Source organism: Chelmon rostratus, chromosome 11, assembly GCF_017976325.1.
Source record: "Chelmon rostratus isolate fCheRos1 chromosome 11, fCheRos1.pri, whole genome shotgun sequence".
Classification (NCBI taxonomy): Eukaryota; Metazoa; Chordata; class Actinopteri; order Chaetodontiformes; family Chaetodontidae; genus Chelmon; species Chelmon rostratus.
In genome coordinates, this window is record NC_055668.1 from 10,025,378 (window position 1) to 10,050,717 (window position 25,340).

General features: G+C 44.4%; 1 protein-coding gene across 2 annotated transcripts in view; it reads left to right on the forward strand.

The window, feature by feature from the left end:
- mcu (mitochondrial calcium uniporter) overlaps window positions 1-24,510 on the forward strand; it is a 56,117-nt gene extending 31,607 nt beyond the window's left edge. For both annotated transcript variants that reach the window (XM_041948119.1, XM_041948120.1), the window contains exons 3-9: window positions 15,762-15,825; window positions 17,917-18,087; window positions 18,485-18,589; window positions 18,755-18,915; window positions 19,361-19,564; window positions 20,214-20,330; window positions 20,515-24,510. In XM_041948119.1, coding sequence (XP_041804053.1) covers window positions 15,762-15,825; window positions 17,917-18,087; window positions 18,485-18,589; window positions 18,755-18,915; window positions 19,361-19,564; window positions 20,214-20,330; window positions 20,515-20,595 — 903 coding nt within the window. In that variant the 3' untranslated portion in view covers window positions 20,596-24,510. The remainder of the gene's footprint in view (window positions 1-15,761; window positions 15,826-17,916; window positions 18,088-18,484; window positions 18,590-18,754; window positions 18,916-19,360; window positions 19,565-20,213; window positions 20,331-20,514) is intronic.
- The last annotated feature ends 830 nt before the right edge of the window (window positions 24,511-25,340 follow it).

A 25,340-nucleotide genomic window follows, 5' to 3' on the forward strand; every position in this document is an offset into this window, starting at 1 on the left:
TCAGAGGTGTGAACTGAAAGCAGGTAATTCCTATAATGCAAATGTGCCACCCAGACGCCGAGCAGCCATGTGCTGCACCGTCAGGCTGAATATGAATAACTTCCCTTTGGTAGCGTTTGACGTAAGAATTAAAGTGGTTTTATAAGCTGATCACGCAGTCAAAATACGGTATTTACCCTCATTACCGCTTTAACCGCATTAACACTAGATTATTTATGTGCGTGTGAATGTAGACACAGTTGAATGTCTGCAAAATGATGAGTCTACTGAAGAGCCTTGGCCTTTACTTTGAATTTGAGAATCTGACGAGAAAAGATGACATTTACAGCTGATATTTCCGAGAGCGAAAAATATTGGTGGTATTAAACCCAATGTTTCGCTGAACGTATAGTGTGACAACACATCAGCTGTGAATGCAGATTCAAGATACAACAGACAACGAAATATCTCCAAAAATGAATCCCTTATCAGAAGGTACTTGTTTAAAATGTTGTATTTTAAGCATTCACAGGTGTACTGTGGTGGGTCTGGCAGCGTGCCAGAGGTGACACCAGAAGGCCGTGTTCTAAGAGAGACAGTGATCACAATAAAGCTGTTAAACCTCTAATTTGTAGTAGCAGTAGCCCTTGGAGATTAACTGAACGTACATATTATTAACATCTGTTACAAAAAGGGACAATGTTTTGCTCGAAGGTGCCTGAATCACTCGAATTATCTTGGAACCGGCCGTGGGGAGCAAGCAGAACTGCAGCAGTTAGTCCGCCGTGGGAGGGACATGACGGGGATGCTTGGGCGCCCTTGCCTGAGCTCGCTCGCCAGCACCCAAGCTGCACCGAATCCTGCAGTGAGGGGGAGAGAAAAATGAGAGGGAACAATAGCGGCGGGGAGGGGGGTCGAGCGGCGGAGGAAGCCCTTGAGAAAGATGGAGAATTAAATCACATTCAGACTGGGAGGAATCGAGGAGGAAGGGCGGCCAAATGAGCAGAATTCTGATGATGAGGATTAAGATACGGTGAATGGGAGCACGAGGACAGAGAGATATGGAGACAGAGTTTTTGTTGGAGCATTAGGAAGCAAGATGAGCTCGCTTTAATTTTGGGTCACGATGTCGTTTAGGGGAGATGAAAGGGCAGAGATGGGAGGAAGGGCTGCAGGCGAGATGAGGGGATCGGGACGATTTTTAACAAGGTCGTCTTTAGCCTTGCAGCGTGATCCAGCGCTAATATCAGCTGACTGTATTAGACATTGTTCAGTGTTGTCTGCGCTTTTCTTGTGTGGTCTGAGTCAGGGTGGTGTTCGTCATGACTTGCGGAGCAGGGACCCTCACATCACACGCTGGCAGGAGTCTATGACATGCTGCCTTTGAGATCAGAAAGCCGGGGCTGTCTGCTTATTTGACTGCTGTGACTTCCATTCCCCCGGCCCCGCAGGTGGGCAGAATGATGGACGGCTCACAGACTCTGGCCCACTTTCTGTCCAATGTCTGCATGAGAGCGGGCTGCTCCCGACAAGGCCCCGTGGCACAGGACCTGTGAATATTTGATGCTTGTTGTGAATGGCCTGGAGTGAAGTGTTTGTTGTTATTAAAAATCAGACAAATAGGACCCAACAGAAAAAAATCCTAGACTCAATGTCTTTCTAAGAATACAGTATATCTGGAAGTCCCTCGCTGAACCGTCTTCTGCAGCATTATTTCCAGTAATTTAAATATGGACATGATTTGATATTTAGCAGGACTGTGGTTAAGACTGTTGCAACTTCTGCTGACTGAGGAATAAAGCCTTCGCCACACCAGAAGGTGCACAGCAAAGATGCATTCGTGGCTCACAGAGCTAGTTGGTCAACCACTGAAGGTGGCGAGTTAACTGCTAACAAGCTAGGCCAGAATATGGACACAATGCTAGTCGGTCACAAGGAGCGAGCTTGGTTTCTAATGGGCCAAAAAGTTAACACAGTTTATTAAGGAAACATATTTAAACCTTCAACTTCTGTCTCATAACTGTGTGGAAATAATGCACAGCACAAAGCTGTTTCAAAATCCCATATTCACAACATGGTTCTGAAACACTAGCAATAGTCACATATATCTCAGCCAGTAATCTTGTCATTTGTGCTCTTTTTCTAGATATAAATAAAGCTTAAACTGTGCCAGTCCCATACCGAGGTATGTTAGGGAGTGTTCACATAGGGAGTGGAATCTCTGTTACTGTTGTACACCACAGATGATTTCCTCAGATCATTTAATGCTCATATAAAATGTGCACTTTTTTATATGCCACTTTTACCTTTGCATTATAGTAATGATACAATCCCATTTATCCAGCACATTTCATAGAAAAAGATGCAGTACAATGTGCTTAGTTCTCTATGACACAGCACAAGTAAAGGTGTTCATGTTTCACATGTCCTGCTTTGATTTGTTTCAGACTCTGTTTATGCTGCAGGGGTAAATTCCTCCTAAATAAATTGGAGTTTTGTATCAAGATCTGTCAGAATTCAGTCACTCTGCACTGAAAGCCAGGTACGATGAATACCTCTTACAGCTACTGTGTGACACAGATCTGTAAGTATTGATTTAATGCCGCTGTGGAAGAGCATTTATACTGCTGTGCGCTTGGCTCCAGATGTGAAACATTCCTACACTTTCCACTCCATTTTCAAACTAGCAGTCACTGTTTTGATTGTATTTATTCTACTCTCTGTGAGGAGAAACATTTGTATTTCTTTATCATTCGTGCATATTGAAAAGGCATTGATGTGAAACACTGACCGACCACCACAGAAACCAGCATGCAGGCAGATTGCGTTTGCATCCTTGTATGTTCTCCTAAACGGGCAGCAGAGGGTCGAGCAGTGATTGTGTTCTGGTAGAGTGAAAACAGTTAAGTGGGACTAGTCACGCATACGTCCTGGAAGAAAAAAAATACAACCAATCCAAATCATGTTTGTCATGTTGACCGCTCCTGTAGCTCTAGACTAGAAAACAATAAAACAGAAAATGTCCACATGAGTGGAGCTGTGTGCTCTGTATGAGTCAGCTGTTGTGCTGCAGCCTCTCCTCGGCTCCTTTAGCAGTGTCTGGTCCAGCCTGTGTCTGAGTGGCATTCATTAGCACAGTTTTAGCTCTGGCATGTCTGCGTGCCATATGTCCACGTGGACCGCAGAGGAGTAAAACTCAGACGGACTCACTGACACAGCCAAGAGGGCACAGAGTCGCAATCCTGTGGATTCAGTTTTCCAGATTTCCTCCTCTTCTCCGTGGACCGTTCGCTGATGAGGCTAGGCAGCTAATGCTGCAAATTAGTGGCTGAACACTGAGCTCGCTCGGATCAAGCTCTGATATTCTGGCCGCTTTGTACCTCTTATGGTCCAAATCGTGCTCGATGCGTAGGCGGCCAAGGTAAAGACACTGGGAGAGGGACAGCACTGTCAGGGTTCCTCAGAAGTAGCATTCCCAGGCCTGCGTCTCCATAAATAACAGCTGCTGCCCTGAAGGTCACCTCACATGCTTTCAGAGAGCAAAGTCACAAGCATCCAGGGTCAGCTCGGCATCATGGGAAAAGTGGAGAAACTACTCTGCTAGCTGCTTTCTGACTATCTATGGTAGGAGCTGTCTTTTTAACCAACAATTATCCTGATGAGCCCAGATCCTCTCGTGGTTCTCAGTATGCAGGGAGAGAATGTATGATTATGATGTGATTATACCATCTCTTAAATTTTGTAGAGATTTACAATACAGCTAAGCACACGCGTCCACAATGATCTCATGATTTATCAATCTGCCATGTGCTGGTAGCTTCAGTGCCTGCAGGGTAAAGCAGAGAGTCACGGCTCTTCTGTCTAATTAGAGAAAATCGCTCACTACAAAGTTTGGAAGATGGACCCTCGAAAAAACCCAGCACCCCAGGTTGAGATTAATAGCCACCTGCCTGCCTTGAAATTTAAATTTGACATTTTACTGCATGTTTTGTCTCAGCTGACATTTAATTAGTTAGTCCCTCACCTGAACAAGCCCAGTGAGCTTGTGAGCTTTGTGCCTCTTTCTTCTACCTTTTCAAATACTCAAGACTTTAGACTACCAGGAAGATGACTGCCATTTGTATAACTCATAAAAAACCTTTATAAAGGAATGTAGAAAGGCTGTAGTATAGCAAAATAAAATTTAGTACCGTTATCAGCAATTACTTTCATTATAGATTCATCTATTGATTACTTTTCAGATTAACTATTCAATCTAAAACAGAGATATTCAAGCAATTCAGAACAGGCATGATGTACATTTTTTTATTCAGTTTAACAGTCTTACTAAATATAAATTAAATATCCATAAAATTTCTCTTCCATATCAAAGTAATCCATATGAAAGTAATCCATTCGAGAGATGACATTGACACCCCAGGCTCTAAGGTTGACCTTTTGGATGGCATTCGAGCTTTCCCCTCCGGAGAAGCAGCAGGCCCAGATGGCTTTGGCTGTGAATTCATCATTAAAAAATAGTCCCTCTCATGTTTAGGATGGAGAATGGCTCAATGAAAAATAAGAAGCTCCCCAGCTCACGATACAAAGCAAGTGTTTGCTTGCTTCAAAGAAAGAGAAAGGAAGCAAATGACGCAGTAAGTTACAGACCCATTGCTCTTCCAATTACAATAAGAAGGTAATAACCAAAGTCCTGGCCACAAGATTGGCTCACGATATCTCAACAATTGTACATCCTGATTGGACCATTTATCCCTGGTAGATTCTCATTTCGTAATGTCCATCTGCTTTTCCAGGATCATCTGTTCTCACTAATACAGACAAATACCAAACTTTTAATCTGCAAAGTGGCGTAAGGCCGGGCGAGCCCCATTCCCCCTTCCTCTTTCATATTGCTTTAGAAGCTCTCGCAACAGTAATCAGGAGTCACCCAGGTACTGATGGTGCTAATGTTGAAAGTTGTCTATATGCTGATGATTTATTGACTTGTTTATCTGATCCAGATAATCATTTAGTAAACTGTCAGGATACAGTTCACTCGGATAAAACGTGAAATCATGCCTCGGATGAATAATCTGAGTCCTGCATGCCATTTGAGCTGGCTGGGCTCCAGTTTTCCGAAACCCCAAACTTTTACGGAAATTGAATTGCTTGGATGTGGTACAAAAAGTAAAAGCTAACATCAGGAACTGGAAGCCTCTTCACCTCTCAATGACTGGCCGCATCAATGCTGTAAAACTGGTTGCATTTCTAAAGCAGACCTACAGAAGAATGTGAACGGGGGTGGCATTACATACAGGCATGCAAGATTTTTAATTGTTTACGTCTCTCACAGCCAGAATCGAAACATTTGATCTCTTGCTTTGTCACTGCTTTTGTGGTGCCAGTAATCTCAGGGAGGCCTGGGCCAAAGAATTGGGCGTTCCAGTGTCAGATGAACTGTGGGAGGAAGGTCTGTCCAGTATACAGAGCTAACATTTCTACATTTGGATTAATTCAAATTAAAGTCTTGCATAGACTGCATTACTCCCATGTGTGATAGATGGTAGTACCAGAGGATCACTATCACACTGACACTGTTCAGTACAAGGTCATTTCATTACACTTCACATTTAATTGGTTTTCCAAACAATATGAAATCAGCATTCAGCCAGATTGTAATTAGCCAATATTTGGTAGCTCTGACTGGACTATGGCAGGCTCTCAAGACGAGCGTCCCCATGTTTCAGGAGGCTTGACAAAATGCTTTCTATTGCTCAGATGGAACAACCTCATTTTTAGCAAATTAATTTCACAAAACTTTTTCCTGAAGGTGTGGAGACCATTTTTGGCAATGCTTGATGAGGCCTAACTGTTTAACTTATGAGCTTTGCTGCTATTTTGCATCTTTATTCTGTTCAAATTTGCATTTGCAAAAATCTGCATTGTCCTGCATACTGACTGATATTCCTGTTTTGCCAATATTGCCATTGTCTGGCAGCTTTGGACTGTCTTGGGAGTACTTGGTATGAATCCCCTGTCCTTCTGTTATTCTGTGTAATGGTACTGGGTGCTTTATGTGTATTGTGTGTTTCATTGTAAAAACAGTAATCGTAATAGTTCATCTGCGGGTACACTGCAAACTGGAACTCATTTTACATACTTTTAATGGTGCCGTAATGTAAACAAATATAGGCTAAAAAAAACTAGAAACTAAAAATTGTAGCCCACAGAGTAGCTCAACAACAAAATATGTTCCCCAAAGCATTATGGGAACTGGAGTTCGAAAACTTCAACCCTCAATCCCAATTTCCCAGAGGCCAAAGTGACATCTTCAAATAGCCATGATACAGTACATCAGGTCCTTGACAAGAATAAATTCTTCTCAAAAAATGTTCGATTTACTAATCAATTAATCAACTAAACATTTCTCTGCTACGCAAACGTATTGTGTGCTAAATTTTGCTTAATAACCTGGAATATGCAACATTGTGTACCTGATTTCGGCAGCAAGGTGTTGAAACTTGTTTTGAAAACAGAATAAGTATGTCGATGCACAATGATTAAATGATTTACAATGAGCAAAGTTTGTGTATCTGGCTCTTTGCTGAAACATATCTTGAGGGTCAGATTATGAAAGCAAGGCAAGAGATGAAGCAGGGAGAGGGAAAAGTGGAGCACCCTGCACCCTTCAGCATCACAGATGAGAGATAAATTGGTGACGAACGAGTCCTAATGTGCAGGCTCAGAACATGATATTTTATTCAACGTGGGTTTTAATAAATGTGATCATGAACTTGGAATGCAGGAGGGAATGTTTTTGCCACAGGAATCCTTTGAAATATTGTTTTTGTGCCTCTTTAATGGACCACTTATACCTCACTCCTAGAAATCATCCCCAGGCCAAACATTCGGATAAACCTCGGCAGAATATCACTGTTTCTCCATTTGCCTAAAGCAGCTGCAGCAGGAACATGTGGTGCAGTGGTCACAGAGGACCACTGCGCTATCTTAGAGAGAACAAATGGGGAGGTACTTTAATTCTCAATTCCAGTGTTTTATCATCCAGTATAATTAATGAATCCAAAAACAATGGCAAATGTTGGTGCAAAATGTGGCTCTGCTCTCAGAAGTGTGTTCTCAAAGAGGATAACTATAATAGTGGGAAGCGTAGCTGGATAGTGAAGCTCCTCGGTACACTACAGGCTGTGGGAAGAGAAAGAAAGGGAGGATAATAACAGTACAAGGGAACAGTGCTTATTCAGCAGCATTGATTGGTGTGTGTTCTGTGTGATGTGAAGGCGCTGCGGGCCTCCACCTTTTCAAACTCTTGAGGTTTAATCAGGGCTATAGGATCACCGGTCAGATCAGGGCCAGTGTGGAGCGGGTGAGCTTGCATAGTGTGCATGTGCAAGGCTGGATTTGCATGCCTTCCTTAGATGCATGTATGTGAATGTCAGTAGGGTCTCATTGCTTCCAAGAGAGGGAAAGCTAGCTAGAGGAAGTCAAGGAGAGGGGGAGGGAGAAAAAAAAGAGGAGGGCAAGGAGGAGTTTCTTTGTCTAGTCCAGGTGAGGGGCTGAGAGTTGCGTGACCTGCACTGAAATGAACACTGACACAAGCAGCCAGTGCCATCTGCTGTATGAGCAATCAAAGAGGGTCTTGCTGTCAGGGCTGGTGAGGGGTTGAGGGTCCAACTGACCCTTCTGAAGTAAGCCCACATGTCATAGAAACGGATTCATTCCCAGCTGAGATCTTATCCCATGGATTAAGCAAGCCATGAGCTGGCATTAATTAATTACAGCATTTCCAAGGTCTGAAATGCAATTTATTGAAATGGAATGAAAGATTAGGCTGGAATTATTTATATCTTGCTGTAACTGGTGTGGAGTTTTGATGTTGGAAATAGCCTAATCAGGGGAAGGTTGTTTTCACTATCAGCTCTGCATTGCAGTGGAGAGGTCAGACTGGCACAGGCTTCCGTGGGGGTGCGCTGTGCTTTGTCACGGTTTCCCTCCCAGTGTGCGAGCGGAGATTACTTAATACTGTGGCGTTCAAGAATGTGACTGCAGATTTCATATCTGTTAATGGCTTTTACAAGACGAGGAACACAGCCGAGAGAAAAGGCGGCGTTTTCTTTCGTTACATAAGCTCGTCTGCGCTGAGGCGGAAAAAATGACAATGATTACTGTCACACTGCACTCAAATCCACTTTCTTCTGTAGCAGTTGCTGAGTGGCCGTCTTATCTAGGTGTGCATGCGCTTTTGTCCACATTTCTGGGGGCACGGAGAATGTGGGAGTGTGCGTGTCAGGGATTGTGAGCGGGCGCAGCTGTGCTGTTCAACTTGTTAAGCCCACACTGGGGAGGTGTGGGCTGCAAGGAGCTGAGTGGGCAGGACCACATCTCCCCGCCACCAGAGCACATTGAGCAACTGGACGTGTGAGCTTCACTGCACCACCACAATATGACCATAGCATATTCTAAATTTTCCCGTCTGGGGATAAATGAAGTTTTATCTTATCTTATCTCTTATCTTGTCAGCTGCATAACTTAACAGACATGAAGCAGCAATATTGTTTGTCCTGTTTTAATTCTTCATCCCTCAGTGTGATTTGATTCAGATAAGCAATTGCATATAGTCCATTAATCAGTTCTTTAGTCAACAGACTAGAATCAATAACAATTTGATTATCAATTAATCACCATTTATCTAGAAAAAAGAGCAAACAGTTGCTGCTTTTCTTTCTTTAATATGACCGTAAATTGACTGCATTTGTATCGCTAATGAAAAATGATCATCACCCTCTTGGCAAGAATGAATTAGGAGAGTCCCAGCTGAGACTCTGTGTGTTCATTTCTGATTCATCAAAGTCTAAACCTGTGTTTAATTGGCAAGACACGAATCTAGACAGATATTTTAGAACGTGTCTGTCTGTGCGGTTTTTAAGTTGCTTTCTTTGCTTGCAAGGTAGTAAAAAATGTGCTTACATCTAAACTAACAGAATAAAAATGGCGCGTTCATAAAATTTAGTTGCTATTATATTATTTCTTAGAGAAAATGAAACTTATTACACATCACTGGAAATGGGCGCAAGAGAGAGTTTTCAAACTGCCACAGTCAGCAGACTCTTAATGTGCTATAAAAGAGTAATAAAGCTTGAAACACAAGGATGCAAAAAAACTCAGACATCTCACTGGGCTAATGAATGAGAGCAACGTCCACACACGCTCCTTCCAGCAGCTGATATGGTAGGCACTGAGTTTAATTTCATTTCATTATTCTTACACATTCACCCCGATGCTTCGACCCTCCAGCCGTGGAGTTTTTCTGGGTGCGCCTCTCGGATGATGGAAGGATACTTTCGCTGCCTGGCCCCCGTCTGTCCTGTCCTCTGGATTTGATTCCTATTGATCAATACGAGCGTGACTGTCGTTCCACACCTCCCAGTGACCCCACCTTGACATCTGTCATAGAAGCACGATGGAGCACTGCACCTCTCCTTGAACCTGGCCCTTATCAAATGGCTGGGCCATTGGGAGATTGATCCCAGCTCCCTTGATTGTAAATTTGTCCATACGTTACAACTTCTACCAGTGAAAGGAATTGAAAATAAAAAAAGATTTCAAGCAGTATATTAAAAGATGGAGATGCGTGTGTGCAACAATACCTAGAATGAGTGTATAGCTATATACTCTGCTGACATGAATTGATGTTTATATGAGCACGTGTATCCATGATTGATTTCACGAATGACCGAATGAATACCCATGTTATCTGGTCCGTAGCAGCAGCCCAGGGCAGTACATTAGCACATAGATGGACGCAGTCATTGTGTAGATAAATGACAGGTTAGGTTTCCACTCCCCCAGAAGGGCGCCATGAAATGGGAATTATGTCAGTGACGTTATTCCTAAGCGCTGGTGTCTGTAACACCCACAGACACACTTCATGCCATGCTCTGCACCCAGAATTTCACTGTGGTGTGTCTGGAGTTAGGAGGATGTGTTCTCTGTCATTTTGTAGTCAGATCCAGCCATAACACCAAAGCTGAAAGAAACTGCGGTCCATTTATGTACTGCTGTACTAACATATATATTCATATGTTGAGTCACTGTAACACCTGAATACAATGTGTTGCTATGTGAGTGAGTGAAAACTAGTTAGTAAGTGAACAGAGAGGACTAAGCTGCTAAAAGTATTGAATAAACAGTTGAAATGAGCTAAAGGTAATGGACAGATGAATGAAATAGCTAGGATAACTGGTTGAAATAGTTAGCAGAACAAAAAAGATGAACAGATAAATGCTCCTATATTTCTTAGTTTTTGTAGTTGAATAAATAATCCAACTAAACTCACACAATGTCAAAAGAGGAAATATTCGTACACTTATTTTCATTAATCGACAGAAAAATACAAACATACACCTTCTGAATTCAAGTTTCTCTCTTTTACTGAGCTAAGGCTAGTTTAATTGCCTCGTTAAGCCATTGTGAAGCGTTTGTTGCTGAGCTCTGGCTCTCACTCGGTCTTCAGAGGCAGATCATTAAATTGGTAAAATAACACAGCAATATTGCCCCCCCAAAAAGCAACAGGAAGCTGACTTGTCGATAGCCGGTCACAGAGATCCGATATATTCATCCAAACACGCAACCCCAATAGTTAGCTAAAAGTAATGAAATAACAGTTCAAATAATTAGCTTAAAGTAATGAAGAAAAATGTTCAGTTTCGGCCGCTCCAAGTGGAATTAATACAAATACAAACTTGACCAAACAGCCAGAACACTGACAGTTCATTCTGTATGTATGAAAACATTATTGTGGGCTAACAAGATGTCCACTTTTGTGTTTGGTGTCAAGTAGCAGGAGATTTGAGTAGGCATGTCATCCGCCTTGTTAGCAAAATGGCCTAATTGCATTCCCCTTGTTAACCTGCCACCCACCTCTCCATCCCAGAGTAGCAGAGACAGTGCAGGGGCAGAGGGGTTGTTTAGTTGAATATGTTGTTGATCCTTTATCTGACTGAGCATTGTGCAAGTTAGAATCTATGGCCCTGACCACGGCTCTGAAATACTGTGCTGTGTATTGATGAATCCATGGTGCTGAAGTAGCAGATGGATTTGTAATTGTGCCTTTTTCTCTCAGCCCGGCCCTTCTGCCAGTTTCATCTTAGATGTATAATACTCTCCAAACTGTATACAATAAATACTTAATTCTGTACTATGTTGTGGCCTAAATACTCTATAGAGTAGTGTTACCTTCATAATCAAAGTGATAAGTAGCAGCATGTAGTCATGGAAGAGTGAGAGGATCATAGAGACACACTGCTGCCTGCAGGATTCCTATAATATCCCTGTAATATCTCTGTGATCATTCTGTAGCATCTGTGCTGCTAAAAATACAACCAGGATAAGCCGCCCTGCAACAAAATATTTTAGGGGAGTTTTTATTGTAACGTTAGTGTTAATGTTGAGTTGAGTTGAGGGCTTGGACCACCCCCCACCCTGTTAAAAATGAACAAATTACCACCTGGTGTGAAGGAACATCCACTTCAAGATCAGTTTAGATTAACACATTTGGAACATGACAGGCAGTGTCACTGAGTTCGTCCGACGTACGTCTGACAAAAAAAGGTCGCCGCCATTGATGTACTGTATGCAGAGTGGTTTCTTTGTGTAGTCAGATAGAAAATGAAGATCATAAGACATCATGCATTTTGTCATTTGCACAGAACTCTTAAAATAACCCAGTTTAGTTTTCTTTAGTGCTTTGGCTGAACAACACTGGCAGGAGTTTTAATCCACCCCCGAAGCAGCTCTGCTAACAGTTTGTGAATCTGTGTGAGGATTAACATTTTGCAAATTTGTCCACATGCGTAATGTGGACTGAAATGAGAACAAGGATGTCGTTATGTTGCTGGAATTCAACACTCCACATAGGAGAGGTATTGATAGCAGTAGGGCGCTCTCAAAGGTTGTGTGTCGATTCCCTCAGTGTGAATGCGTGGTGCTCTTTTTTTCCTGGCAAGCCTTTGCGTTATTGTTACAGTCCTACTGTTTGAGGATGATTAATCTTCACTGCAGGTCGATATCATACCTCTTGCACGTGTTACTACGTCATGTGAGAGCAGGGAAGGACTGTGTAGCACACAGCTTGGGCTGCGACTAAGAAGCCTTATATTTTCCCTGAGTGCATCAAATTTATTTTCATCTCCCAAAATAAACTGCATAGTGTATTGGGTCCCTGCTTGCTGTGCGTTCACCTCACTGAAAGCGAGATTTTAAATTGAGGAGTGGCTGTTTTAATTAAAGGAAAATGCACACTTGTGGTGTGATGAAATGAAGCGGAAGTTAAAGCGCAGTGCAGATGAGAATTGAGAGAAGATCAAAACCAGCACATCAAGATTCAGTGTGAGTAAGACAGAGATGGAGGGAGGGAGGGTGAAGTCGAGGGGCAACCCCCCTTTCTAGACGAGGGATTCCTTTACTGCAGTGATCAGCAGTTCGCCCCCACCTCCTCCTCCTCCTCCTCTCGCTCCATCCTCCCCTCCCTCCTGCTGCCTTGCCTCACACTCATGGCTTTCTCTTTTTATCTCCCTCTCTTTCTCCGCCGTCCTCTGTTTCCCTTCATCCCTTCCTCCTCCCCCTCTCTCTCTCTCTCTCTCTCTCTCTCTCACACACTCACTCACACACACACACACTACAGTCACGTTTCAGTCGGGAGGGATTGTCTGCTGCAGGGTACAGTATATGCAGCACATGGGCAGCAATGCAAGCGCACTCGTGACTCACGCCGTTTTACTCCAGCCTTCATTTATCTCTATCGCTCCCCTGCTGCTCCTCCATTTATCCTGGCATTCTTTCTCCTCCTCCATGCCCCCCCACACCTCTCTCTCTCCTCCAGCTCATCTGTCCGTCTTCACCAGCCATCCTCGATGCCCGTTTCTTTCTTTCTCTCCCTCTCTCAGCCGTATGACATTGATTCCAAGGTTGCTGTGCTATTGACTGCTGCTACGCTGTTAAATATTTCAGGCAGCGTTTCAGTGGCTGTGTGCCGAGGGAGAGGAGGGGAAGGGAGTGGAGGGGAGGGTGGGGGCTTCGCTCAGCCGCTCTGCAACTACCGCTGACAAACAGGCTGGCGAACAGACGGGTGGACACACACACACACACACACACACACATACGTACATGCCACCTGCAAAGACACAGAGGTACATTCACGCGTACATGTCATTCCACAGATGGATCTACACACACGCGCGCCAGAGCTATATTTGCATATTTCTGTGATGCCGGCCTGTGTCGGGCTGCGTGGGTCGGTGCTGGTGATGTTGTGGGTATCGCTGTGAAATCTTTCCTCCTGGCCTCAGGCAGCTAAAGTTAATGAATGAGCCAAGCAGTAGCTGGACCACTCTCTGCAGACTGTGCAGTTATTCCAGACCAGCCAAAAACGCCTTTCTCAGCATGTCATCTGATCAGCAGCCTAATCAGTGTTTGGGCTCAACTTGCGACCACGGGACAGTAATCAGTATTCTCATTTAGGACACACACACACACACACACACAAGCACACATTTTGCCATGGGGTTACCGCAGCGATCATTCATCTTTGTCCTTGTGGTGCCATAAACCAGAGTTTTACAGTCTTGATGAGTCGATGCAGAAACATGCATACACCCCTCTGATTCCTGTGGTGGTGCTCAGTTTACAGAGGAACTCATCGTACAGGTCCTGCTGCAGTGGGAGCAGTTACTTCTCCTAAATGTTTTCAGGCTTCTCTACCTTGTTCCTCACCACCCCCTGTATTTGCGGATGTTGAAAAATAGAACACAAAGTTGAGTTTTCAAGAAGTTTTCGGTTTCTCGAGGTGGGGTTGAGCAAGAATAGCAGAATAGTGAACACTCAGCATGGCCTCCATCTGTGGACACTTGCTGAGCCTCTGAGTGGTGGGTAGTCAGTGTTGCATTGCATGCCTGGTGGGAACAATGTCGCTTCTAAAACAGAGGCAGCAGCCGAGATCCAGAGCTGACAACAGACTGGTTAGCGCCTCATCACTAATTAATGTCAGTCATGCTCAGCTATCGACAGTCCACAGTAATTTGGATGGCAAGTGGTGGATAGCTGCCAATGTTAGTGTTAATCTAAACATTTATCCCTTCCACATCGTGACTACGACTACTTGCAGCGGTCTGACTCCGACTGTCAGGCTGGAAGCTGGATAACACGACTGAGGAGAAGTGATTGGCGGTCACATTCCCTGATTGACAGCCGTGACATTTAATCAAGAGATTGGCTGCTGTGTTTATCAGGTCGATACTGGGATTACAGGAAGTTCCACCGCTCATCCTGCCCTCTCACAAAATAATATTTAAATTTTGCAGCGATTTTGACACGGCTGCCTGTGCTCTGCCTGCCTGTAGATACTAGAGAGATATGACCAAGATCCAGGTCTCATGCTGTGTCACTGGGCCCTCTGGAGCACATCTGGCGCCTGTGTCACAGAGCTAACCAGGGTAACTGTAGAGTAATAGCATAGAAATGATATGACAGACAGATATCCACAGTGCTTTTGTTTGCTGTGAGACCATAAACACGTAAATGCACACGCTAACTGTGTATTCGCCTGCTCTCCTCTGAGGTTTTCACTCCATAGCCCTCAGTGTGAAGCCATTAAGGAGAAGTTGTGAGAGCTTTGAACCTCTGCCGGTGTGGTTTGGCTCAGTGAGGGTCAGAGATGTGCGCAGGTAAATCTGATGTAACAGTCGTACAGAGAGTGAGTGTGTCAGACTGCTGTTTGAAAGCCGTGGCAGTGTGACACATGTCCTGTGCCTCCAGAGACTGACAGATTAATGAATGTGTGTGAGATCCAGGAAAACGTAGTGTGCATTAATATACAGCACTGCAGCTGCACAAGTCTCACGACTTCAGGCACCAGTTATTACATGTGAGGATGCAGTCAGCAGAGAAACGGAGGCTTATTTGTGGTGCAGTAGAGGCATATTTTCTTTGTGTGTGTGCACAACTGAAACTTGAATCAGAAAAACTCTGTTTTTGCCCCCTGGCACTCTTTCTTGCTTGATTTCCGATGTCTCGTCCTCACCCCCGTGCGCTCTGTGTAAATGTGAGGAGATCTGACAGCCCGTCTCATGCCTTAAAAGGCTCGACTGCGTTGCTCAGCGGCATCGTGACGAGCTCTGTAATTTGAAACAAATGCAGTGCATATGGACACTCCCACTTAGCTCAGCTAGCAGCATACAGTAGCAACAGAAAAAAAAAACCGAGGGTTTCCCCAAGCTCTGCTCCTCTGTTCGTCTTCCTCCCTCCCTCCCTCCCTCCCTCCAGACTGGGACACAAGTGGAGAATTCATGCTGAACCACATTGTTGCATTTGGCTGCCTTCTTTCTGTGTCTCCCACTGTGGTGTTTTCCTCTAAGTGGTGGTTGTTGCTGCTGGATACTGATGTGTTTGGATGTGAGGGGCTGTGCGTGTTTTTATGCATCATCCCATGGTAGAATATTTCCATGACTGGGAAGCTGCAGTTGAAACTGTTCATCTGTGCTTCTGGGGTGCGGCTCCATTCTGTATATGGGAACATTTCTAGAAACTGGAACAGAGGAAGCCATTTTGTAACACGATACTCAGTCAGTCTTAGGAGTGAACAATTAGAGAAGTAAATGGCATAGACAAAGGTGGCGTCATGTTGCTAAGTGTCATACAACTGGTCTCCGGTTACTGAACAGAAACGTTAGAGAGAAAGCTGTGTACAAGTGGAATAACCAGTTTGTTGCCCTTTCTCTTCCTGTCTGCAGGTTTGGAGGGGCGCCCCCTCATGGCATGGCCAGAGACTGTTGTGTTCCTCCGCTGCTCCAGAAGGTAAGTCCTCACCTCCTCTCACTTCATTCACTTTATTTCTGACCATATGGGCTTTATCAGGGGTTTCCCCCTTTAAAAAAAACACAAATCCAGCCTCTGCTTTGTTTGAGACAAATGAGTTCTGCACCTAGAGGAATTCTGCATTGATCAGACAGCGGAGGCTCATTTCGAGTCAACAGCCAGTAGTCATTAATATATGGAATCTGTCTCAGGGTAGCATCTGCTCGTCTCTGTGAGAGGCGAGCAAGCTGGAGAGCGTGAACAGAGGGAGGAAGAGAGGCAGGGAGGCTGAGAGGAGAAGGCAACGGCGTTGCAGAAGATACTGATTTGATTTTAAAGTGGGCTTTAATAACTGTGGGGTTTGAGCAGAGATAAGCACGTGAATCTTGCACTTTTAGCAATGTGATGACAGGATAGTGGAGGACAAAGGGAGCAGGTGCAGGAGGAGAGCAGCTCAGAGGTTTCAAATTGTCACTGTAATGAAGAAATGGGTGTGAAATAAAACGGCTGCACCTCTGCGTCTTTGAGCACAGTCAAGACGCTGTTGAAGCTGAGCCCGGGCTGGTGCAGCCTGCGCCAGCCGATGATCCTTCACTTCTTGGTGCGAGCCCAAGCAGAGATCTGCTGATTCACTGCAGTGGTCTCGAGCAGGAGGCAGAGGTTGCTGGGTGCAGCCGCAGCAACAAGGCAGCTTGGATCACCTCGGCTGTGGGCTCACAGCCCTCTGCGTTGATTCATGGCTCTGTCGTTAGAGGCCACTCAGCATGATAATGGTATAAGCTGCGCAGGCTTGTTATAACCGGAGTTTGGTTACGGACCAATAAAGCTCGGTTACAGACCATTATTAGCAAGCTAGAAATATAAAGTGCCGCTGAGCAGAACCAGCAGCGCAGCTGTTTGGGACAAAAATGATAATTTTAATGGTAGTGATGAAACAAAACACAAATGAGAGCACACTGAACACTGAAATCAGCAAAATCACCATGAACTGCAAAATAGAGTGTATGGTAGAGTGTATAGTTTATTCTGTAAGTCCAAGGTGCGCTGAATCATTCTATTTTTCTTATTTTCTGCTGCTATGAAAAGCCAAAACCTTTCAAGGAATGAAGAAATTGCAATGAAAGCCTCAAGGTCTTTTTGATTGTTAGCCCCACCACGCAAGCATCGTTTAGGGGTCTTTTATCCTTTCTGAGAGACAAAGAAATATCAACAGTTGGCCTCAGCAAATCAACGTAACAGTGAGGTGACCAAAGGTTACCAACATTATTGATCTTTAGGGCGTGACGGTGGAAAGTGAACTTATTTTTGGCAGAGCAGTGTATTTCTGCGTCTGCATGTATAGGCCTGTGCATATTTTCTTGCATGTGTGTGAGCACGTTGATGAATTGATGATTTGTGAGATGTGTTACAGGTAATAAAAGGGCGGTGCTCAACCAGAATTCCCACAGGATGAATGAGTAGCTGTTTAAACCTGCCTCGTCTAACTTGACTTTAAATCATCATAAAAGTTAAAGGCATTAATCCCAGCATCCTATTCTGTAAACCAAATCCAGCTGACGTTCCAGGAATGTTTCCTTAAGTGCTAAGAATAACTCGTATTGCGTGTAGTGCTAAACCCCGTTGCTGTGATGACGGCTTTGGTTTCAGGTTGCGCGTTGTTTCCTGGGCTGCTGCTGCTGCTCTGAGCTCATTCAGTTTGGCAGCTTTGCCGTTGAGCTCCTTCAACAGGTGGAGCTGCTGTTATACTGCCCCCTGCTGGATTTTAAACTAAACACAAAATAATGCTTCACTTTTGGAAGAAAAGTTAGCTTAAAGTTAGCATAACACCATCAGACTATCAAACAGCTGTGGTGTTGTGGTGTTTTGTGGTGGACACTGTTGGTTTAGTTTGTGGTTCATAATTCTGACTGTTCAAAAGCTCATAATCCAGAAGCAACATGCTGCTCCTTATGCATCCTTATTAGATTCATTCAGAAGGGGCAAAGTACCCGAAAGCTCATTTCCTCGGCTCAGCAAAGACTGTCATTGTACATTTTCTGCTTGCATGACATTTATCTGACTGTTGTTTTCTTGCCTGCAACCCCCTCACAGAGGTGACAGTGGTGTATCAGAACGGACTGCCGGTGATCTCAGTCAGTTTGCCGTCCAGGCGAGAGCGCTGTCAGTTCACCCTCAAGCCTCTCAGTGACTGTGTGGGAGTTTTCCTGCAACAGCTCCAGGCAGAGGACAGAGGCATCGACCGGGTAGCCATCTACTCCACGGGTACGTTCACAAGCAAATAATACTGTACACACACCGCCACTGTATCCATTTCCCTCGGCAGGTTATACGTATGCATGTCCTTACATGCTTTCAAGCTTCCTTGTATTTTGATGCTGTTAAGTGCTCCCGGAGCTCTGGCTTTGCGTCAGAATTTGATACCACTGCATGCAAACTGACATGATTCCTCATCCCTCACTCTGCAAGGAGGGTTCATTACACAGGAGCAACTGCTCCTCGAAATCCAACTCTTAGTGTGTAAGTGCGTCTGCTTTTACCTCTGATGATAACCAGACAGCAACAAGCCTGATTATCAAGCGATGTCAGTGGTGTTGAAGTGACTACCGATCAGCCCTCCATCTCTCTTACCGCCTCCCCTCCCGTTTGCTTCTCTCTCCAGATGGAGCGAGGGTCGCCTCCTCCACAGGCATCGACATCCTGCTGCTGGATGATTTCAATCTCGTCATTAACGACACCACACATCTCGTGCGGCCACCGAGGAGAGGTGAGGACTGGCAGAGCAAAGGCAGAGCCTGTGCTGTTTGCTCTGAGTCATGGCCTCACAGTTGGGGTTACTACTAGGAAGAGGAATAAGCGGGTTGACTGCCAAAAAGTGGAACGTATTAAAGCCGGTCTTTGTTTATTTGTTTGCATTGTGTTTGTGCTTCAGAGCTGCTGCCCCACGAGGAGGCAGAGAGGCTGAATGACGTCAAGTTTCTGGTGCAGCAGCTGTACACCACCCTGCGCATCGAGGAGCACCAACTCGGCAAAGAACGTGAGCTGATTGGACGACTGGAGGACCTCAACTCTCAACTCCGCCCCCTGGAGAAGGTCTAGCTTCCTGAACACGTTTAACTCGAATGAATTCTTCACCGTTGGTTACACAAGTTCACTGCTGCCCTTAGACACACAAACCACTGCATGGTTTTTACCTTGCCAACCAATAGCGGAACAGTAAAACATGTGTGATAGGAATGTTCTTACACCAGGCTTTGTTCCCAGTCAGTCTTTAAAATGACTGATTAAAGAAGTTCTAACCGGTTCAGTAATCTTAGTTGTGGGTAAAGAGCTGTGAAGGAGGAAACTTGGCAAAATAATGAATTTGCTATCTCAGTAATGAAATAATACATGAAAGATCAGACAACACAGCAGTTAATTCCATAAGTACGTCTTAATCTGGAGACAAGGGTCTGAGAAAAAGTTATCACAGCTGCTCTCCCTGCACAGATCCTCAGGACGTGTTTGACTGTCTGCTCTCTCCCTGACTTCGGTGTAGGTGAGGGAGGAGTTGAGTAAGAAGGCAGAGCGGCGTACCACCTGGGTGCTGTGGGGCGGCATGGCGTACATGGCCACCCAATTTGGCATCCTGGCCAGGCTCACCTGGTGGGAGTACTCCTGGGATATCATGGAACCCGTCACCTACTTTATCACTTATGGCACAGCCATGGCCATGTACGCCTACTTTGTGCTAACACGCCAGGTAAGACGCAACATATGAATACATGCAGAAAGTAATGTTCAAAGTAAAGTTTATTTTAATATTTTTTGTGATTTTTTCCTCTTTTACGGTATTTTAATTGATTAACTTTTGGACTGTTGGCTAAAGAAAATGAGTCATGCGCAGATGTTACCTTGGACTCAAGGAATGTGTGTATTTTCACTGTTTTCTGATGTTTTGCAGACTAAACAGTGATTAATAATGCACGTTATCTCCAGATTAATTATATTAATAACCTTATCTCTAGTGGGCACATTGGTCACGCTTTTGGTGTTTTTTTGTGACAAATAGTGTGATCATAGATGCTTTAAGGCAAATTGTCCTCTTTAACATCATGCAGAAACTCCTTTAGCAACCAGACAATCTAGCATTACATTCACAAAATCTGTTGGTCACCCTTTATTTGCAGTGCTCTGCATTAAATTGTAATCTTTTTAGCTATTAAGACACTGTTGCCCAACAGAATTTAATACAATATTTATAAAAGTTTTAACTCTATGAACATGGAGTCCAGTTGATGTTTCGCACCAGCGTGACTCGGCCTGAGGACCTGAAGGCAGAACATGGAGGGTATCTGATAAACCGGCTCCTCTTACAAAGTGCTCCGTCTGTGTCTCCCTATAACCTGCAGGAGTATGTTTACCCCGACGCTAGGGACAGACAGTATCTGCTGTTCTTCCACAAGGGGGTGAAAAGGACACGCTTCGACATTGAGAAATACAACAAGCTGAAGGATGATATCGCTGAGGTACAGTCGCTCGGTGAAAGCTGGATGTTTTGTGGTGTAAAATGAGCACTGCAGACACACTGGGGATTCACACATTTTACAGTTCAATACTTGGATTTGTAACGGCTGTACGTAGAAACACTCTTTCCTCTCATATTTTTTTTTGACTCCAGCCTGCCTCTCTCTCCTTATCCACCCTGTGCAGGTGGAGTTGGATCTGAAGCGTCTTCGGGACCCGCTGCAGCTCCAGCTCCCAGTTCAGCAGCTCACCGCCAGTAAAAATTGATGGGAAGAGCAACTCCCTCCTCTCTCAGCTCCTGCAACCCCCGCTTCCTCTCTTCCTTCCTGACGTCCAACACCCTTTACCCTTCCCTTTTACCCCCAACTATTTCCTCAGACTCCTCCTTTCCCCATCCCTCCCACACCCAATAATCCCATCCCCTTTCTTGACTGTGGGAGTTAGTTTTTTCTCCTTTGTTTTTTCTTTTTCTTTTTTCTTTTTTCTTTTTACTTTCCTGACTGAAAACTCCAGTTGGAATTGCAAGTGAAAAATTGAAGAAGGATGGTGAGAATACCGGGGACTGAAAAACACTCACAGCCGAAGGATGGTGAGGATGATGAAAAGGACAATGATGATGATGATGATGGGATGAAACTGGGCACTATGGATATGCCTCAAGTCTCCGGAGGGACAGCCTGCAAGGAACTCCGGGGGGCGAACAGGAATTATCACACCTCTAGACACTCCAGAACAGAGGACATGCAGAGGGGCAGTCATTGCTGAGTGTGTGCATCTGTGTGTGCGTGTGCTTGTGTGTGCGTGTGTGCGTGTGTGTGTGTGTGTGCGCACATGTGTGCGTGCGTGTGTGCGCGTGTGTGTGCGTGTGTGGGACTTTCAGGGCACTCTGGGACTCTGACCCTGGCCACTCTGCGGGTCGACAGAGCAGTGCAGTCCTGCTCCCTCTAGCAGTCAAACTGTCGACACGCACACCTACTCTTGGTTGGGGGGCAGGCTCCAGGGAGAGCCTCTATCCCACACGTTAAAGTTTACAAGGAAGTCCGAACTGCAGTCGCACCATCAGCGGGGACGGTCGTCTTCCTGTGGCTGAACTCTGCTGCCTCCCCCTCCCTGGGCCACGCCTTCTCCAGGTAACAGACAGCTGTCCCTCCCAGCGTGACCTTTGTCAGGAGCCCGTCTCCACTCGCAGGATATAGGCATGACGACGCCTCGTTTCCTCTTCCTGTTGACGTCCTGTAGCGGCCCGGTCCGTCTGTGCAAGTCTGAGAGTACTACCGACAACAACATCACTGTGTGTTCTTTTATTCCAAAAAAAATATTTTGGCACTTTTTATTTTGAAAGCCATAGTATATTTGTTATGAAAAGAATATAAATATATATATGTATACAATCAAATAAACAGATGACCAGAGGCTAGTTTTATTCAGTGGGGGGAGGAACTCTCTTACAACGTCATTTCATCAGAAACTCATTTACGTCCTCCGAAGATCTCTTGAAATGAAAGACCCCCAGCTAGCAGTCCGACGCCCACTCTGTCACATACGCACACACACAAAGAGCATTATTCTGTATGCATTTAGTAACTTGGAAGTACGGCTCCTGCGCATGGCCACCAAATGGGGAGGGGGGGGACAATGTTGAAGCCAAATCAGGGTGAAAATTGATTGTTTTTTGTCCAACGCAGAATATGTATGTGGATAATGCCATGCTCGGCCTCTATAATCATCCCATGAATACAAAGATTGCTGCTGAAATGCTTAACATAATGAAGGGGTTCAGATCTTTAATTATCTTGGCCTCGGACAAACCCACAGGCATGTTACAGCTTTTAAAATGAAGGTCGCAGTATGCAGGAGAAGCAGAGTTTGAGTGAACTACCTGCAGTTCAGTATCTCTTCTTCCCAATATCTCGTGGGTTTTATTTTCCTTTTCCAATTGAGAGTTCAGTCCATGGTGTGAAGCGTCCAGATTTTCAATGACCTGGCGTCTAGCTGAGCAGCATGTGATGTGCATTTCAACATCTGAATTTTTTTAGAATTGTCCCCATGAAGCTTTCAGACAAAACAGCAAAAGGTTTACATTTTTAAAAAAGCGTCATGGCATTGATTCACAGAGGCTTTTTTCACCCTGAAACAAAGCCAGAGTTTTCTCCTCCCACTGTTGCTGTAATGCCCCCCTGCTCCCGCGATGGCAAGGCAGGGTAGACTGCATGCTGTGGTATGCCCTCAGTAGAAATTTGTGAATGTGTAGGAGCATTATTGCAACTTTGTACTTAACTGGACACTTTTCTTTGCCGCATCTAGCTGAAGTCTCATCCCACCCTGAAGGTTATAGAAGCCATATCTTTTGGTTGTCCATTTTTTTTGGGATGGTCACTGAATAAATCTTTGTCAGCATCACTTAGTTTTCTGTTCAGGGTGAGAATTGGTGGCCCTCTCTCCAGCCCAAATTATATCTAAAATAAAATAAAAGAAAGATCTCAAAGCCAGTTATTGTCACTCTGAACTGCTGTAGATCACCTCTGCAGAGGGGAAGCACAACGACATGACGTCCCTGCACGTAGACTCCAGTTCAAGATCATCTCCCGCTCGTGTGTCTCGTGTGGACGGTTAGCTGAATCCTGGAGAGATCCTTGCGTCTGACTGCAGATCTTCTGTTAAAATGCATGATTTTAGGTCCAATCAAAAGTTAGCCTTGCAGATCTCAAGGCAGGATTCAGCCTAATCTGTTGCTCTGTGTGTGTATGTGTGTGTGTGCGTGTCTTTGCGCGCGGGTTCATGCATGCATACGTTTTATCTCCAAGGGAAACGGTGCCTTTTGGATGATTGATGATGTTAATGGTATAGACAATGTAGCAATTTGATGAACAGAAATGATCCGATCATTGAGACGGTTAACCTCTTATTTGGAATGCCACCCTCATATAAAGCGGAAGTGGAAATCAATGTTGCTGTGAGTCTGTGAACATGAGTGTCTTTTGAATCCACATGCTGACATATGCAGGTGCACTGAGGGCAAAGTTCAGATCACCATATTCATGAGTCCTTTGCCCCTAATCACCACCTTGTCAATAGTGGTAAAAAAAAAGAAGAAAAAACAATTCCACCCACATCGCACTTCATCACAGTCATTAGCTTTAAACTTGTTTTTCCAAAACAGGCCACCTTACACACACACACACACACACACACACGCAGTGACGACGGTGTTTCCTTGGAGATGTTCTGTGGGAGGTGAGAGAGTTGAGGCCTCTGTCTGCAGTCCAGTCCTCCCCTCTGCTGTTTCCACCCTTTTCGCCATCATCACCTCCTCTTTTTTATCATGCCATCCACCGTTTATTGCCTTTTTTTCCTCCTTTATTTTTTAAAAACAAAATATATCAAATATAGGGAAACTTTATTATAAAGAGGGTGTTGCATGAATGTATGTTTACATGAGAAATTATGTGAAAATAAAAAAAAGACGATTTATCAAAAAAAAAACTGCAAAGATAATTTAAGAACGTTGTTTGTAGAGATTCCTAGTTATAAAGGGGCAGTGGACAGGGCTGCGTCTTTAGAATCTGCCCTGCCAAATCTGACATAAATCCCAGCCAACCAACTGCTCAAACCCCAACAGACCCCACTGTCATCTTCACCTTATTTACTCCCACAAACTCCCTCCTCAGCGTGCATCTATACTCCCCAGTAAATGGAAAACCACCCTCCATCCTCGGTGCACCTATAGAGGAGGAGACCTCTTGACCTCAGTTTCTAACGTCCTGGATTTGAGTCCAAAGGAAGAGTGTCAGGCGCACTCTGTTCACATATCGGGGAACGCCTCCCATTCTCGTCCCTCTCTCCGGTCATTTTTTCACCCACTCTCAGCCTTTTTTCTCCAAAGTCACATTATTCTTCTATGTTTTCAATGTATTATGTTTTGAATACCTTGTTTGTGTGCATTTACAATAAGATGTGTTTAAAATGCCTAAAGAGTGAAGCAGAACATCGGATTGAAATGATCTTGTACTCCATTCTGACTTCTTATTTTGTTAAGTTTTTCTTGTCTTTCTTTCTTCTGTTGACATATGATGCTGTAATGTTGGCAAAAAAGAAAAATGTAAAATCCTGTATCATTTATGAAATATGTATAAAAGAGCTATGTAATTCAATTATCAATAAAATCCTTATCCAGTTTTTGGAGCCAGTGGTCCAGTTGAGATTTTTTGTTGTTCTCATTGGAAGCGAAGACTTGGTGATTAATGGACTTATTACAGAGATTTACAAGAAGCAGCCCGTCAAGGTCTTGTCCACCTCCTCTGGCTCTCCTTGGCCTCCTGCTCTTCCTGTACAGGACATCCTATGAGATAGGCCTGAGTGGAAAAACTGTTTGTATACAGAAGCTGCATGAAACAACACGTGGTTGCAATGGTCCGATGAAGCTGTCCGGTCCGTTTAAAGTCCAAAAATCTCAAAGTTTTACGTTGATCACCTGGTTGAAAGGTTAAGGGAGTTACAATTCATCCTCAGGACGAAGTCTGTGCCTCATTTCGTGACGCTCCATTCACCAGTTGTTTAGACGTTTCGCTAAAAGCCAGACAGCTCAACCTCATGATGGTGTTGGAGGAAAAGTAAAATGTAGTGGAGCCAAACTGGATCAAAGTAGTCAGCATAGACAGCCATAGCCACGCCTGACCCTGCAGCACATTTCACAGCGGTGAACACACACAGTTATCAACCCAAAATGTAAATATAATTAGACTGAGTGTGATTAAAGTGAAAAACATGGGAGCCATTAAAGCTATAGGCACTGTCTGGCTGTCCTGTCCTGTCCTGTACACACTATGGTTAGACAGTGGTGTAATAAAGTGCTGATTTAATCTGTCTGTGCCATAGAGACCTGCAGCCATTAGAACTAACAGTGTCTTATTTCCAGGCGTAAACGCAGAAAAAAAAAGCATGTTCCACCTCATTTCTTCTAACAGCCTTGTGGATTAATGTCTCCATTGATTTAATTACATATGAGAAACCCA